This window comes from Cannabis sativa, chromosome 1 (assembly GCF_029168945.1).
Source record: "Cannabis sativa cultivar Pink pepper isolate KNU-18-1 chromosome 1, ASM2916894v1, whole genome shotgun sequence".
NCBI classification, from domain to species: domain Eukaryota; kingdom Viridiplantae; phylum Streptophyta; class Magnoliopsida; order Rosales; family Cannabaceae; genus Cannabis; species Cannabis sativa.
The window spans coordinates 6474560-6493261 of NC_083601.1; the positions used below are offsets into that span (position 1 = coordinate 6474560).

Sequence of the window (18702 nt, forward strand, 5' to 3'; positions counted from 1 at the left end):
AATCCCAAAGCCCAGTGTGCCAGCTTATCTGCAAATGTATTGGCAGATCGATTAACGTGAGAGATATGGGCTACAGGGAGGTGAGACAAAGCTTCCTTGATTTGACTTATAAGGTCACCAAAATACGAGATATCCTCTTTAGGATGATCCAACGCGTCAGTAATAGCTTTGCAATCTGTTTCTACCGCATGGACTGGGAAATGCTTTTCTATACACCAACGCAGCGCGAGAAGGAGGGACTTTGCTTCAAGAGTGGCAACATTCTCGGCTCCTGTGTAGGGGAAAGCCACTGCCGCAACTACGAGGCCTTCACTGTTTCTAATGACACTTCCAAAACCAACTTTCGCTCTCCCCTTGGGAATTGCAGCATCCACATTTAGCTTGAGGCGACCAGGTTCAGGAGGAGACCAGGTTGTGATTGCTGAGGACTGGTTAGAGCGGGCATGCGGTGATGAAGCCCACGTTGATAATTTGAAATCATCCAAAAAACTTTTCGCTAATTTCGTTATGGCATGGGTCTGATCATGTGCTTGTCCTCTAAAAGCTTTGTTCCTGTTAAACCAAATAAGCCATGCAATACAAAGAAATGGTTCCACATCTTCCTTGGTTAAAGAGACATAAATCATATGTGCAATATCATGAAAAGTAATTTCAGAAGAGCAAGAAAAAATATAAGGATAAAAAGGCGTACCTTTCCAGACTCTTCGAATGCTCTTACAGTAGAACAGGGCGTGTGACATAGATTCTTCCAGGTTTCCACATCGATCACAAACCGAAGACTGAATGATTTTCCTAGAAGCTAGATTTCTGAGCGTGGGCAGGGTGGAATTGGTAGCACGAAAAGCAAAGTGTTTCACCTTGGGGGGGATTTTAAGGTGCCATAAATTTTTCCACCAAGGCGACGGTGAAGAAGAAGAGGGGATATGAGAGGGTGCCGTAGAAGAAAAGCTGAGGTGGTAACCTGTTTTGACCGAGTAAATTCCCAATTTTGAGGGTCCCAAATCAACTCATCATTAGAAGGATGGAGAGGAAGGGGATGGACAAAATCTCCTCAACAACATGAGGAGGGTAGCATCTCCTAAGGCTAGGAATGTCCCAAGTCATGGTAGAAGTGATAAAGGTAGCAACCGTATCAGGAACTGAAGAAAGATGGACAACCTGACGAAAACTCGGGATCCAATAATCAAGGGTAGTGGAAGTGTTATGCCCGTTACCAATTTTAGTAATGAGTCCTTTGTGCAGCAACTCCTTTCCCCAACAAATACTACGCCAAACGAAAGAGGGGGAGTGACCTAGAGAACTGTTTAGGAAAGATGAGTTTGGGTAATACCTGACAGCCAAGATTTTGGACACAATTAAGTTTGGTTGTTTTAATACACGCCAGGCTTGTTTAGCCAACAGAGCCAGATTGAAGTGGACCAGAGAAAGGAATCCGAGCCCACCATCCTTTTTGGACCTACAAAGTTTTTGCCAACTTTGCCAGTGCGTCTTGGGCCGATTATTATCGTTGAAACCCCACCAGAAGTTTGCCATAATGGACTCCAGAGAGTGGCAAGTGGCCGTAGGAAGGCGAAAGCAGGCCATAGTATAAGTGGGGATGGCCTGTATAACAAACTTGAGAAGGATTTCTTTACCCCCTTAGAAAAAACTTTGTTCCTCTAATTATGAAGATAGCCCCAAACTTTGTCATGAAGATAATGGAAGAACTTTCTTAAGAACTTTCCAAAATAGAATAGAGATAAAAACTAGTTAAGAACTTTCTTAAGTTTATATAACTTTCTAGTGTTTTCAAAACCAACTAATTTTAGCTTCACAGGTGGAACTAAATTATCATAGACGATTTCTTACATCCTTCTAGAATAATTCCTCCACCCCCAGAGTAACCACCATATCTGATATTAAGTTGTGAGTTGGTGTAGATATAAGGATTCTAATATACACCCCTATCTTCTAACATATATGTCACTCTTTTAGATTATTTCTTGATTTTCTCCCAATCTTCTTTGTTTGATTACATCTTAGATGGCTCCCACTCAACAGTAAAAGTCTGGTTTAATGCATACACAAGTGTGCATTTAACCTCTTATTATTGATGCTTAGGGTCCTCTTGTTGTGACATTTTGTTCCTTCTAGACTAAGTCATCAACATAGCATTCTAGTATTAACATTAATGTAAAATTCTTGCTCAAGACTAAGTAATCACTATAGGTACCATAAAATATTTTAGAAGGACCAGGAATTGTGCTTTAAGTCTTTCAAATAGACTTTGTAAAATTTCCTATCTTATCCTTATAATACTGATAAGTTATTACTATCCATGTAAATGGTTAGATTAACATTTTTTTGTTTTAAAAAAAGTTCCTATCTTGAACATAACATATTAGGCTATCACTAGTGTCATCCAAATAATAATAGGTTGTACTTTTAAAATTCTCCCACTAAGATAAGGTACTGTGATTCTATGTCCAAGGACTTCATTAGCATCCATTACTGTAGTAGGAGACACTGGAACATATACAGGATTAAGAATAAATTCTACTTGTTTGCTAGTTAGTTTATTATATTATATCCATGTCTAATCAAAATAGGTGTGTTATAGAGATTTTGTGGTGTATTGAGTATAGTCTAGAGTTCAGTGAGTTTGAATTACATATATTAATAACTTCTTCCACCCTTAAGTGTTATAGAGATTCTGTGGTGTTTTGAATATAGTTTAGAGTTCAATAGATATAAAAGATCTTTGAACTGCATTAATAATTTCTTCCACCCTTATCAGATGAAAATATCTTTATATTAAATAAAATCTTAATAATTTCTTATGAAATGAAAATTATTCATAAACATTTAAATTCTAAGTGTTTATGTAGCGTTATCTCTTTACAGAGATTAATACCTTAGATTTTGTACCAATAATAAATACAAAACACATAAAACATGATATAAATATAAAACGTATTGGCATACAAGTTAAGGAATATGAAGCTCAATTTCATAAAGGCAATTCATACTTAAAACTTCTTAAAGAGAAAATTTTATTTATACTCTCAAAAATATCATAATGAATTGTCTACAATAATATGAAATAGGGAATAAAATTCACATACTAATAATTGAAACTAAATTGTTCGGTAACTAAAACAATTAATTTAAAAATTAAAGACGATAATGAGCTTAAACTTTAACTTGGACAATCTCTACCCTACTGTCCAACAATCCGTCTTAACTCACTAGGATAGTAATCCAAGTTTAAGCAGCTGGAGCTGAAATAAGAAGAACATAAAACATGGATAGTAGATCTAGAATTAATAATGTAAAGAGATAATAATTCTCTAAAACACATGAATTCATAACAAAGTTAGAAATACCTTATTTCTTTGCCAAAAACTTAGGACACTGGGGTTTCCAGTGACCCTTTTCGTTGCAATAGAAGCATTTTCCTTTTTCCTTTGCTTTTGGATTAACATCCTCTTTACCCTTATTAGTTGTGTTAACAGCTTTAAGAGGCTTCTTGCTCTTCTTCCATTTCTTCTTCTTTGCGGGTTTTGAAGTAGAGGCAATGTTTGCCTCAGGCTTTGTCGTACCAGTAGTAGCATTACTAGAATTAGGAGCTTTATTTTCTCCTTTATGCGGTCCTCCAATCAAATTTTCAAATGTTTGAAGGTTGTTGATAAACTCGTGAAAGTCAAAAGTCAACTTGTTCATGACATAATTTGAAGTAAAGGGCAGAAAAACTAGAGTTAAACTATTTAAGATCAAACTCACTTGAGTTTCTTGATCTATAATGGCTCCATGATTTTTCAGCTTCCTTGAAATAACTAGCCATTTGGAGTAGGTGATCACACATGTTTTGATGAGGTTTCATCCGTGCATTGATAAAATTCTTGGTCACCTTAAAATGAGCTTGATCTAATGCCATCCCAAACAGTTCAGTTAACTGGTTCATGATTTCTGCAGTCGTGAGAGTGTTGTTAGCATTCTGCCAATGCTCAAACTTTTCCTTGACTGCCTTGGTTGCATTCTCACCTGGTTGCTCAGGAGCTTCTTCAGTTAACACAAATAGGGACTTCTCACCTAAGAGAGCAATATTAATATTCTCTTTCCATTTGACAAAGTTAGCTCCAAAGAACTTGTTGTCAGTCAACATTGACACAATTAATTTGTTCATAGTCATTTTGGAAACTACAAATATCAATAAATAGAAATCAAATAAGGTTCAATACAAAATCATACACATTCAAAAATTATTAAGCATTTAGCAAGTAGAAAAGAAATGTGAAAATACAAAAACAAACATAACCTAAATAATTTCTAAGGTTTTCACCTTAATGATATAAGTGTCCCGTTTAGGCGAGAGTCAAATGTATCAATAGTAAATAGAGTTGTCAGCTCATCTAAAATGGACACCATTTTAGCAACCTTTTATTCGATCAAGATGAAAATTCGGCGTTTTCCCATTTAGGCAAGAGTCAAGGCCATTATATCTTATGAGCTTCTACCATTGTTTCATACTTTGTAAGCCCTACTCTTTGCAACCACTATTGGGGTGATCGTTACTCAGAATAAAAGACTTACAATAATATTTATTTTTCGAGATTCTACAACATTAAATTGCTAATGAATGAACATCTATTAGTGATGAATCTCATTAAAACAAGAACTATATAGAACCAATAATGGAGATCGAATATCCTTAAATTAAAGCTCATTATTTTAAAGTATGTATTTTCATCTAATATTTATTTTAATCTATTTATTCTAATATACATTTATTTAGTTAAAATTACTAATTTAGATAACTCTAAATAGAAATTTTAATTTAATATTTACAAAATTATACTTAGATAGATTTGAAAATAATTAAAATTACTTTCCATCTTAGTATTAATTTTCGATAAATATTATAAAAATTACTTAATTTAAGTTGGTCTAAAATTAATTAAAATTAATTCTTAACTCAAATTTAATTTTCTAATAAATATATTTAACTAAATTCAAAATCTAATGTATTTAAAGATAAGTACATTTTTGAAATTTCTATTAAAATAAAATAAATTCTGGAAAAAATTATTCTAATTTATGTTGGTCCAAAATTAATTTATAAATTAATTTTTAACATAAATATAATTTTCCTATTTAATTAAATTTCTTAAGAAAAATATTCAATATATAAGTATCTTGAATAAAATCAACTCAAATATCAATTTTCTATTTAATTAAATATATCTAGAAAAATACCACAGGTCTTCACAAAAAATAACCATCTAGATATTTCATAAACTAATTACTTATTTTCTAATTAAAATATAATATATTTTAGTCTATTTATTTTGATAAATCATTTATAAAAAAAATTACTTGATTTTAGTTGGTCTAAAATTAATTTTCAACTTTATTCTATTTTTCAAAAAATTTCAAAAAATATCTGCATTTTAATATGCATTTCGAAATATTGATGGGAAAAATGATTATTAAAATAAAATAAAATATATTTTAAAAATTAATCTAATTTAAGTTGATATGTAATAAAAGTTTCCAAATTAAATTTTTTTTTTCTATCTAATTAAATTTCCTGAAAAATATCTAATATTTAAGTGTCTTGAATAAAATTAACTTAAATATTAATTTTCTTTTTAATTAAATGTATTAAAATAAGAAATAAATAATTAAGTTTCTTGATTGAAATGAACTTAATTATTAATTCTAGTTTAATATTTAAGAAAAATATTCTAATTTAAGTTGATCTAAATTAATTAAAATTAATTTTCAACTGAAATATATTTTTCTAATTAATTAAACATTAAAAAATATAAATTAGTTACTAGAAATTTCTATCGGGAATATATTTTATTAAACTAAGTGTATTTTTTAAATTAGTTTTAAAATAATCTAACGAAAAATTAATTTTGTTTATTTTAAAATTAATTATGTTTCTAATCAATTTTAATTAAGTTAAACTAATATAATTAGTCTAATACAATTATTTAAATAAGATAAATGTGCCTTCACAATTAGGTGATTCATGTGAGAGAGTGGTGACCAGAGAAGAATATGATAAAAAAGAAAAAGAGTATCAATAACTAACAACAACAAAAGATGTGCCAATTATATTCCTTTTGGGGGCCAAAACAAGAGAAATATGCTCTGATCTCATATACAAATGCCAACAATGTCAATACTCTAATATCTCATTATATATGCATATATATTTACTGTAACACGCACTTTGGGGCACCATAGCTGTTAGTGTTGTTACCCACATCACATGTTACCGAGAGAAAGAGAGAAGAAGGCGGCAGTGGATGACGCAACAGTGATGGTGGTGGATGGTGGGGGGGAGGCTGTCTTTCAAAACGAGGAAGAAAGGGAGACACGCGTGGCTATATGCTAGGGTTTGGAAAAGGGCTTTCATCTGCAAGGGTTTCAAAATGGGGGATCGAAGAGACAAAATAAAATCATATATGTGAAAATTGGATTTTACAAAACTTAAATCTTTTTGCTTCAGTGGATAACCGTGGCAAATTTATTAACCTTAATTTTCCACCGAAGTAGAACCAATTGGAATCACTTTTTTGCCAAAGCAAAATATATAAGACAATTTTTAAAATTTCTACTTTTTTTCTCAGTTCTTCTTTTAGCATCGGAGTATCAAGTGACGCTAATTGGTATTTTTCAGCTTCAGTTATACTCTGAAGCATAAAATCTCTGCCTATTTTTTTTTTATCTCAGTCAATCATTTTAGTGAGACACGTTGACCAACAAAAATTGGGCCTTTTGTAGTAGTGCCATTACAGTTTTTTATGAGTTGAGAATACACTGTAATGAAATAAATTTATTCATCCTATATAATCTATAAGCCTTCTCTTATCTTGAATGTTGAGGCTGATTTGGAAGATCTAGTGTGGATTCTTCATCAAGCCCATAAAGTTAGATGTTCGAACATTTATACAAAAAGATTCAAAGATCTATTGATAGGCATCAAGAGGTAAAATCTTTATTCCAAGTAGTTAGATTTAATTCATGTTATATTGTGTTAAGATCCAAAGTTTATAGTTCATATTGGATTCAACAATTTTCTTCTTAAAACCTTGATCTGATTTCTACTTTCGCTGTGACTCTGATATGAACTCTAAAAACTAATATTTAGAACCCAACAAGGAATTGTAGAAATCAAGAAAGGCTTTAGTGACACCCACTTGATTGTTTATCCAAGTGCCCTTTTGATCTTTAATTGAATAAATTGTGTTTTGTTGTCTTCTATACTTTAAACTTACATGAAACAATTTGGTATTTTCATCACTATTTTTTAACCAAGCTAGTTAAGATTTCTGACTAAGGAGCTGGATATAATTCTTGTGGGCTAGAATGTAATCTTTTCAAGCTTTTTTCTTAATTAAGTCACAAATCCTTTGATCTGATTTTTTTTTCACAAAAAATATCTTGTTAAGACAATCTTTCTCTTGAATAATAAGATCACCTTTACCTTGCCTAATCAAAATTTTCAAACCCGTTTTGAGAAGCTTCAAGTGAGTAACAAGCTGATACATTGGCTACCTAAAAACTTTTTCCTTCCAAATAACTTTTACAACATCAAATTTTTTTTTTCAAATTCTCCCAAAAATTAAAGTATATTAATATTTATATATCAATAACATATAAATTAAAATAATTGAAGATATTAAAATTTTAATCATTTTAATTATAATTATTTTTTTATTGTGTGTAATAATTGGTAAAAAAATTATATAAGAATAATTGAATTTATAAAATATAATAGTTAGCTCATTAAATTGTAATACAAATGTAAAAACATGGAGCACAAGTTTTAACCCGTATAAGAAAACAGACTAGCCTATTTAAGAAAAAAGGGTTAGTCCAAGAAGCACAACTAAAAAATTGTGCTAGATGTACCCTATAAAATTGTGGGCACAATACAACCTATATTTATTTAGGGCTCGTTCGGTACACCGTGATGTATTGTATTGTGTTCAATTTTATTGTATTATATTAATATTATTTAATACAATATTATGTTTGGTATTGACTTGTACTAATAGGTTATGTAAAATTATAAATTCTTTATAATAAACTCGACCCCAACCCTAACCATGGCCTGGACTCAGACCCCGACCCACATCTTGGACCCAAAACATGCCTAAGACCCAAATCCAAAGCCGGGCTTGGACCTTAGAGCTGAACTCAAACCCGGACTTGAACCCTGAACCTTGGACCCAGACCTAAACACGGACCTCAGACCCAAACTATGGACAAGGACCCGGACCTTAACCTTCACCTCGGACCTGGATCCAGACTCGAGACCTTGGACCCGGACCCCAAACCAAGACCTTGACTCTAGGCCTGAACCCAAACCGGACACATGCTTGAACTCCAAACCCAAACTAGGACTTGGACCTTGAAACCGAACCTGGGTTTGGGGCTGGGTTCTGAACCTCGGACCCAAACCCAAACCCAGACTTGGACTAGGACCCTGGACTTGATGCTGGTCTTGATTTGGGTCTTGGTCCGGGTTCGAGGTCGGGGTCGAGGTCTTGGCCGGGTCTGGGGTCTAGGTTTGGGTCTGAGGTCCATGTCCCAGTCCCGATCCTGGTCCCAGTTCGGGGTCTGGGTCCGGATTTGGGGTTTAGGGCTGAGGTCAGGTTTGGGTCTAGGTTCAAGTTCGGGGTTTGGGTCTGGGTTTAGGTTCGAGATCCAGGGTTGGGGTCTAAGGTCGGATTTGGGGTTTAGGGCTGAGGTCAGGTTTGGGTCTAGGTTCAAGTTCGGGGTTTGGGTCTGGGTTTAGGTTCGAGATCCAGGGTTGGGGTCTAAGGTGCAGGTTCAGGTTCGGGTCTAGGTCTAGGGTCTGGGGTTTGGCTCTGGGTCTGGGTTTAGGTCCGGGGTCTGCGTCTGGGTCCAGGTCCAGGGTTTGAGGTCCGTGTTCAGGGTCCGGCTGTCTGGCTCCAGGTTCAGGTCCAGTATTCAGGTCTGAGAATAGGTTCGGGTTCGACTCTAGATCCGCGTTTGGAGTCTAGGGCTGGAGTCGGGGCTAGAGTTGACCCTAGACCCTTTGTAAATAATATAATACAAACTAACACAAGTCCTTTGTATGTATTAAATATTACGACTTACATTATATTAAAATTTATGGTCATAATAATTATAACAATACAATATTTAATTTAAATATATTATTATTTGTTATTTAATACAATACGACTCTTATACGATTTATAAGCGCATATAATATAATATAGTAGAACTCATATTTTCACAATCATTTCAAAATATAGGGTAGACCTAACAAGCACATACATATTTACGGCTATGCTCTCATTCCAAACATTTAACATAACACAACGTACATATGGTTCAGATAATTTCAACTATAGATAAAGCGAAAACAACACTTATAAGTTGGTGGTCCTCATGAAAAACACAATTTTGGGTAGAAGAACATCCCACCATAATCTTTCCAAAAAGAGAGCGAAACAAATAATAAAGAGAAATCGATCGTGTAGGTTTTTGGTGTAAAAGTGTGTGAACATACATGCACATACTCATTCTTTATACTAGTACATCATTTTATATAGGGACAATAAATAATAATTTATTTCAAGTATCTGGCTTTTATAAGCGATCGATATTATAGTTTGAGATTAGCTGTGTATTATGATTTTGAATATGACTCATACTTTCATAAATAATTAAATATGTATAAAATTATCATATATATGGTATTAGTATACTTAAAAGAAAAAGAAATAAGCTACTTTCGGCTGCTTGAAAAACAAGAAACATTAATTAGACTATGCTGCCTCCAAAATAAAGAGCATCTAAACCTATAATTGTATGGTGCTTAGAGTATTTGTTATAAGATAGTTTGAATTTGGTTTGTTGCTTTAATTAATATTTGTTTGGGAAGTGGTTGTAGTTGCTTAAATTAAATATTTGCGCGTATTTACAAATTATTATATAGTTAATGACATTGTCTTTTGTCAACATGAAGACAGAGAGAAAAGAAAAACTCTTATCTAAATTTTCAATCAATTATATCTATGTCCATTACCTTTAATTTCTTTATTTTGGTTTTCCTCTTTTTCTGGAAACTTTTTAGTTTTGAATATAAATATGAGAATTAGGTTACCAAATATTTGTTAGATGAAAATGTCTTTCTAAAAGCATATGTTTAGCAAAAAATAAATATAACTAATTTATTATAAGAAGTTTAGCTCGGTTAGACTGTTACCAGTTAAAAAGTTCAATTAATACAGAGAAAATAACATGTTGAAGTCGATAAAAATATTTTTGATATATTATCCTGACACTAATTTTCCTTATCAACTAGTTAAAGAAAACATCATAATTCTTACCAAATATTGATCTCATTATTGTTGGAAAGTTCAACACCTAGAATATGAGCGTTAATACATGTATATACAGGATATATTGATAAATGTGTAATTTTTGTAAGAAAAAAGTCAAAATTAATTTATACCGAATGACAACGTATAACTAAAACTCAGTGGCTGCCATATAATAATAAGGTGTGACCATATAATAATATAAGATTTATTTATCAATTATATCCGTATTACACCAAGGATTTTAATTAATAGAACATCATTTGTGGTCCAAACCTATTAGTTTCATATAGCCTTTACTTTTCCTATTTTTTTTTTTACTGAACGATTATAATCATTCATGAATTTACGATGCAGATGTTTATTACCGGTACTGAAATCTTCTCGAACCAGGATAGCTCATCGTCTAACCGTAGAGCATGCTTTGCCAAACCATGGGCCGCTAAAATCTCAGAGTGAACCATGCACATAGGACAAAACTGCCTCCAAAAACTTAGACAATAAAACTATAACATATTGATCCAATTTTTCCATAATTATATAGAAACACATATCATATATATACCTACCTATTATAAACTTATAGTCATCTAGCATTTTACTTGTCCAAATTGAACTTTTGTTCCAGCATAAAAAAGAGACTTTCATCAACATCCAAACACATGTCTCTTCACAATCCATCAAATTGGTCGTTCAGTACTATACATATATGTCTACTTGCTAGTAGTTACCCACAGCTAGATTCATAATCATATAATTTATAAGGGGACCATCAAATGTATTATCATTTACCACCACTAGTTCTCTTCCTTAGACTTACACTTTGAATTTTATGTTAATAATAATGACAAATGAAATTAATAAAAATAGTCTTCATCAATAAGACTAATGTTAGCTATACTAATAAAATTACACAAAAAAACTATTAATATTTATATATATATATATATGAGAGATATGAGACGGTTGTATGATGTTCTAAAATCATTTCAAAGCCTTTTTTGTTTCTCCTTAATTTTTTTTTATTTTTTTGTCAAGAAAATTAAAAAAACCAAATTCCTTTAAAAAAAAATTAAATATAACAAACCATACACACGCCTTAACCACATAACTATTTCTAAAATAACTATTTTTTAAATAATATAAATAACAATATGTGGATGATAACCCATTATATATAAACTTAACTTGAAATGTTAATTTTCAAACGGTTTCTAACTATTTTTCAGTTACAACCAATTATTTAAAAGGAAAATCTGTTATGTTAGTTGTTGTCGGTTTAGAACTGTTAAGTGTTGGGATTGTCAGCTACTAACATATATAAAGCTTTATTTTCTATTCATTCAGAAAGTGAGAAGAATCAGACCTAGACAGACACAGAGAGAGAAAGTGAGAGAAAGGGTAAGAAGATCAAGACTTGAATTGGCTGAAGTTCATGGTGTCATGATGGGTTGGGGAGCTCAAGTATTGAGTGTTGAAGAGCCAATGTATCTTAGATCGTTCTTGGTGATTCAGTACATGAATTGGTGTTTGTAACAAGTTGATTCAGAGTGGAGAAACTCCTTGGGGGAGAGCTGGAGTAGGACTCAAATTGAGATCCGAACAAAGATAATTTTCTTGTGTTCTCTTTTATTTTTCTAGTTTTTATTGTTTTCAGTTTCTATTATTTTGGCTAACATGTTTTCAAGGATTACCTGGATAGATGTGTGATCGTGTTTATCGATGATATTTTGGTATATTCTGAATCAGAAGAAGAGCATGAGTTGCATCTTAGAGCGGTTTTGCAACGGTTACAGGATCATAAGCTATATGCTAAATTCAAAAAGTGTGAATTCTGGTTATCTCGTGTCTCTTTCTTGGGGCATATAGTAGATAAAGATGGGATCATGGTGGATTTGGTCAAAATTAAAGCTGTTCGGGATTGGCCAACACCAAAATCAGCTATTGAGTTTAGAAGTTTTCTGGGATTAGCTAGGTATTATCGTCGGTTCATTGAGGGTTTTTCAAAGATTGTTGTACCCTTAACGGAGCTGACCCGAAAGAACCTGAAGTTTGTTAGGACTGATCGGTGTGAGAAAAGTTTTCTGGAGTTAAAGCAGCGCCTGATTACCGCTCCAGTACTAACCCTTCCTTCTGATAAGAAAAAGTTTGTGGTTTATTGTGTTACCTCGAGACAAACTTCTTACCTGTTCAGCTTGCATAAGCACACAGCCGATCAGTCCAAACAAACTTCTTACTTGTTCAGACAAATTTCTCCATTGATCAGTATGCTAAGTTATATGTCAGAGCAATTGTTCGTCTTCATAGTGTCCCAAAGTCCATTGTTTCGAATAGGGATCCGAAATTTACATGAAGATTCTGGGAGAGTCTACATCGAGCTATGGGTACTCAGTTAACGTTCAGCATAACATTTCATCCTCAGACGGATGGACAATCTGAGAGGGCTATTCAGATCTTAGAAGACATGTTACGGGAATGTGTGCTTTATTTTGAAGGATCATGGGTAAAGTACCTTCCCGTGATCGAGTTCTCTTATAACAACAACTATCAGGCAACTATCGGGATGGCCCCTTATGAGATTTTATATGGAAGAAAATGCAGATCACCTATTCACTGGGATGAAGTAGGTGAAAGAAAGTTCTTGGGTCCCGAGGCTGTTCAGAGAACGAGTGAGGCAGTTGAAAAGATTAGAGCGCGAATGCTCACAGCTCAAAGCAGACAGAGGAGTTATGCTAATCCAAAGCGTCGGGATATAGATTTTTTCAGATCGGGGACAGGGTATTTGTTTGAATATCACCGATGAAAGGCATTAAACACTTCGGTAAGAAAGGAAAGCTTAACCCGAGCTTCATTGGACCTTTTGAAATCCTCGAGAGGATAGGGCAAGTAGCGTACAGGTTGGCTATGCCCCCAGTGCTGGCAGCTGTACATGATGTGTTCCATGTTTCAATGCTTCGGAAGTATGTCTCAGACTCATCCCATATCCTAAGTTATGAAGCATTGGAACTTCAGCCAAATTTGTCATATGAGGAACCACCAGTGAAGATGCTTGATAGAATAGAGAAAGTCTTGAGAAACAAGATGATTGCACTAGTAAAAGTATAATGGAGAAATAGTAAAGTGGAAGAGGCAACCTTGGAACTCGAGACGAATATGCAGCAGAAATATCCGGAGTTGTTCAGGTAAATTTCGGGACAAAATTTCTATAAGGAGGGGGTAATTGTAATACCCTAAGTTTAAGAAATGGATTAGCAAAACCCTAATTAGATAATTATGTAATATTGAGGAATTATATTATTATATAATTTAATATATGAGAATTTATATGAGTTATGCTATGTTAAGACCCTGTTGGTGAGCTAGGGTCATTTTAATAATTTTGACCCGAGAAGGGTAAAATAATGAAATTAATTTATTAACGTGCCTATGGGACTATATTATTATATAGTATGCCTGTGCTGTCTTTTTCAGGTGTGTTCTGACACGTTGGCGCAATATAGTCACAATCGGGTATTTCGGGCCGAACTGGGTTCGGGCCCAAAATGTAATTGGAATTGAATTATTGGCATTTTATTTATTGATGTATAATCTGAAAATATATTTGAGTTTTAATGGGTGTGAAAGGATATTTTTTCCCTTGATTTATGTATAGGCTTTATTTGGCCTTAGGGGGCAATTTGGTCTTTTGACCTTTATTTGATAATTGATTAAAGAGTGGATTTTAAGTAAATGAAAATGGAATATATTTAATGAATGTGGAATGCAGGGGTTAGCCCTATGTGTGAAAATCTCAGAATTTTTGACTAGGATTATCGACATCTAGTCAGGAGCAACTGGGGATTTGGAATCTCTTTAATTGCAGGACATCAGGTAAGACAGTAGTTAGCACGTAGAATTATGCGCGGTGGTGCTTATATTGGAAATGATATATGTGAATAAAAAGTAACTGGGATTAGACTTGAGCGGTTTAATAGCCTAGGGTTATTATCCTAGTGATATAAGTTTTATAAATGCTATGCCATGCTAAGTATATGAGTATATTGAAATTTAAGGATTATGCATTCAAGGCATAATCAGGTTGGTCTCGGTAACTAGAACCGAGAAGAACCATTCTAAGGACTTATTGTATTTAGACGTGTGAGCGCAACACGTAGGTCTACGCCATGTAGAAATAAATAGGCATGTGAGCGTAACATGCAGGTTTGTGTCATACAGGCATAGGAGAATGGCATTACTGTTTATATAGTATGATAGATATGTTATTGATATTTTATACTGTCTTCCTGGGCTTGGCTCACGTGTGCTCTATTGTGCAGGAAAGGGTAAAGCTGTTTCTGATCAACCATGAGTGTAGGAGCTTGACGAAGAATGTACATATTCGGGCCATACTAGACTAAGCGGGTTGGGGTCTACCAGTGATGTATTATATTGGAAATGATATATGTGAATAAAAAGTAACTGGGATTAGACTTGAGCGGTTTAATAGCCTAGGGTTATTATCCTAGTGATATAAGTTTTATAAATGCTATGCCATGCTAAGTATATGAGTATATTGAAATTTAAGGATTATGCATTCAAGGCATAATCAGGTTGGTCTCGGTAACTAGAACCGAGAAGAACCATTCTAAGGACTTATTGTATTTAGACGTGTGAGCGCAACACGTGTTAGGTTTTATGCCCTAAATAAAACTCCGTTTCAATGTAATCTATTTTATTCAACATCAATAAAGAAACAGAAGTATTTTTCATTCATTTGTGTATGTTTTGGCTCACTTTATCAATTGCTTGTCTAATTGATTTATAAATTCATCTTAAACCCTTTTCACATACTTGATCATGTTTATTGTGCTGTCATCACATTGGAAAGTAAACATGACTATGTGAATAAAGTTTCCTAGATTTATCAGACACAGGGTTTTACTGATATGATAATCTACAACAAGAGTTTACTTGTATTTGGAGAAATACTATGTTCTTTCCAGAACATTGGTTAAAGTAAAGCTCAGGTTGGATGCATGGAGTATGCATCGGAAGGGACCGATATTGAACTTTGAATTAGATTTAATTAAAGTTACCGTAAAATCTATTCAAGTCAATATTGCCAAGTTGATCCTAGATCAAATGATCTTAATCCTGTTATGATTAGGCTCAATCTTGAAAGGCTATTCGTGTTCTTTGATTTGTTAGTTAAGCCTACTTTTAGGTCAGGGTGATACGTACATTTTGGGAACACGGTAGTGCACTTGAGTGGGAGCGCTAAAGATAAACATGGAATCTATACTTAACAAATAGTAAGCAAAGGATGATTTCCTTCGAGCTTGGCCAAACGAAAATAAAATGAATTGGAGATCTCATACATAGTGAAATCCCCATAAATGTCGTGTGATAGAATCCATGGCATTTTGGAATAATCACACGTAGATCTATCATTTATACTGGGTCATGTGAGCGTAACATGCAGGTTTGTGTCATACAGGCATAGGAGAATGGCATTACTGTTTATATAGTATGATAGATATGTTATTGATATTTTATACTGTCTTCCTGGGCTTGGCTCACGTGTGCTCTATTGTGTAGGAAAGGGTAAAGCTGTTTCTGATCAACCATGAGTGTAGGAGCTTGACGAAGAATGTGCATATTCGGGCCATACTAGACTAAGCGGGTTGGGGTCTACCAGTGATGTATTATATTGGAAATGATATATGTGAATAAAAAGTAACTGGGATTAGACTTGAGCGGTTTAATAGCCTAGGGTTATTATCCTAGTGATATAAGTTTTATAAATGCTATGCCATGCTAAGTATATGAGTATATTGAAATTTAAGGATTATGCATTCAAGGCATAATCAGGTTGGTCTCGGTAACTAGAACCGAGAAGAACCATTCTAAGGACTTATTGTATTTAGACGTGTGAGCGCAACACGTAGGTCTACGCCATGTAGAAATAAATAGGCATGTGAGCGTAACATGCAGGTTTGTGTCATACAGGCATAGGAGAATGGAATTACTGTTTATATAGTATGATAGATATGTTATTGATATTTTATACTGTCTTCCTGGGCTTGGCTCACGTGTGCTCTATTGTGCAGGAAAGGGTAAAGCTGTTTCTGATCAACCATGAGTGTAGGAGCTTGACGAAGAATGTACATATTCGGGCCATACTAGACTAAGCGGGTTGGGGTCTACCAGTGATGTATTATATTGGAAATGATATATGTGAATAAAAAGTAACTGGGATTAGACTTGAGCGGTTTAATAGCCTAGGGTTATTATCCTAGTGATATAAGTTTTATAAATGCTATGCCATGCTAAGTATATGAGTATATTGAAATTTAAGGATTATGCATTCAAGGCATAATCAGGTTGGTCTCGGTAACTAGAACCGAGAAGAACCATTCTAAGGACTTATTGTATTTAGACGTGTGAGCGCAACACGTAGGTCTACGCCATGTAGAAATAAATAGGCATGTGAGCGTAACATGCAGGTTTGTGTCATACAGGCATAGGAGAATGGCATTACTGTTTATATAGTATGATAGATATGTTATTGATATTTTATACTGTCTTCCTGGGCTTGGCTCACGTGTGCTCTATTGTGCAGGAAAGGGTAAAGCTGTTTCTGATCAACCATGAGTGTAGGAGCTTGACGAAGAATGTGCATATTCGGGCCATACTAGACTAAGCGGGTTGGGGTCTACCAGTGATGTATTATATTGGAAATGATATATGTGAATAAAAAGTAACTGGGATTAGACTTGAGCGGTTTAATAGCCTAGGGTTATTATCCTAGTGATATAAGTTTTATAAATGCTATGCCATGCTAAGTATATGAGTATATTGAAATTTAAGGGTTATGCATTCAAGGCATAATCAGGTTGGTCTCGGTAACTAGAACCGAGAAGAACCATTCTAAGGACTTATTGTATTTAGACGTGTGAGCGCAACACGTAGGTCTACGCCATGTAGAAATAAATAAGCATGTGAGCGTAACATGCAGGTCTGTGTCATACAGGCATAGGAGAATGGCATTACTGTTTATATAGTATGATAGATATGTTATTGATATTTTATACTGTCTTCCTGGGCTTGGCTCACGTGTGCTCTATTGTGCAGGAAAGGGTAAAGCTGTTTCTGATCAACCATGAGTGTAGGAGCTTGACGAAGAATGTACATATTCGGGCCACACTAGACTAAGCGGGTTGGGGTCTACCAGTGATGTATTTTGTACTCTGTTTTGCCACTTAGGTCGGCTAGAGGAAACGAACTTGTAATAATATTTTATAAAGTACTTTTGGGATCCCGATACATGTATCTGTTATTTTGTAAAGAGAAAAAGTATTACAAGTTTATTTTCATTCCATTTGTAATTAAAGTTTAATTTTCGCGCTAATTTTATTAGTAATCCCAAGTAGGGGATTAGGGTTTCATAAGTATATTGGGTAGCGTGCCTAATTATTTAGGGCGTTACAATGTTAGCCATACTGATCTATCAAAAATTGGATTGAGCGTTGGAAGAATCTTTTGAGAAGACATAGCATGTTTTAGATGAAACCAAGAAGAAGGAGGTTGATGAATCCATGAAGAATGATTCAAAAACCATCACGAAGCAAGCAAGATCAACCATTGTCACGAACCTTCCAAACAATGTACAGAGACAGGTCATTGGGGAGAAGACAGCTCTTGGAATTTGGAGCAAACTCAACCAGTTGTACATGGCTCAATCTACTACAACAAAGATCTTCTTGAAAGGGAACTATTATGGGTTTAAAATGAATGCTAGGAACACATTTGATCAAAATCTTTATGAGCTTAATAAAATTGTGTTAGCTCTTACTAATATGGGTGAAACCATAAAAGAAGAGGAACAAGTTGTTATTTTACTTAATACTTTGCCTGACCAATTTAAAGAAATGAGGATTGTTATTATGTATAGTAAGGACACCTTGACTTTGGAGAATGTTATGAGCACACTCAGATCAAGAGATGCTGAGTTGAATTTGTAGAAAGCTGCTAGACAAGAATCAAAGACAGATGAAGCTTTGATGGCTCGAGGAAGATTACCAAGAAGAGGAATTTCAAAATTCAAAGGGAATTCAAGATTAATGTCAAGACCTATGGAAACTAGGAAGTGTCATCACTGTGGCAAAGTTGGACACTTGATCAGAAACTGTTAGGACATAAGGGACAAAAGGAAGAAGAAGAAGGATAAAGAAGAAGATGACAACAACAATGATTTGTATGCAGTAATTGATGATTCTAATGGAGATGTATTTCCAGTCATTAACAATAAAAATAAAGATGAAATCAAGACTGATAGAGATGCTTGTACCAGTTATTATCTAAAGGA

General features: G+C 34.0%; 1 protein-coding gene across 1 annotated transcript; it reads right to left on the bottom strand.

Annotated features, from left to right (window-relative positions):
* Positions 1 to 1002: 1002 nt before the first annotated feature.
* On the bottom strand, positions 1003 to 1584 carry LOC133033909 (uncharacterized mitochondrial protein AtMg00310-like). The gene has a single exon (XM_061108988.1). The coding sequence runs from the start codon at positions 1582 to 1584 to the stop codon at positions 1003 to 1005; it is 582 nt and encodes a 193-aa protein (XP_060964971.1).
* Between the last annotated feature and the right edge of the window lie 17118 nt (positions 1585 to 18702).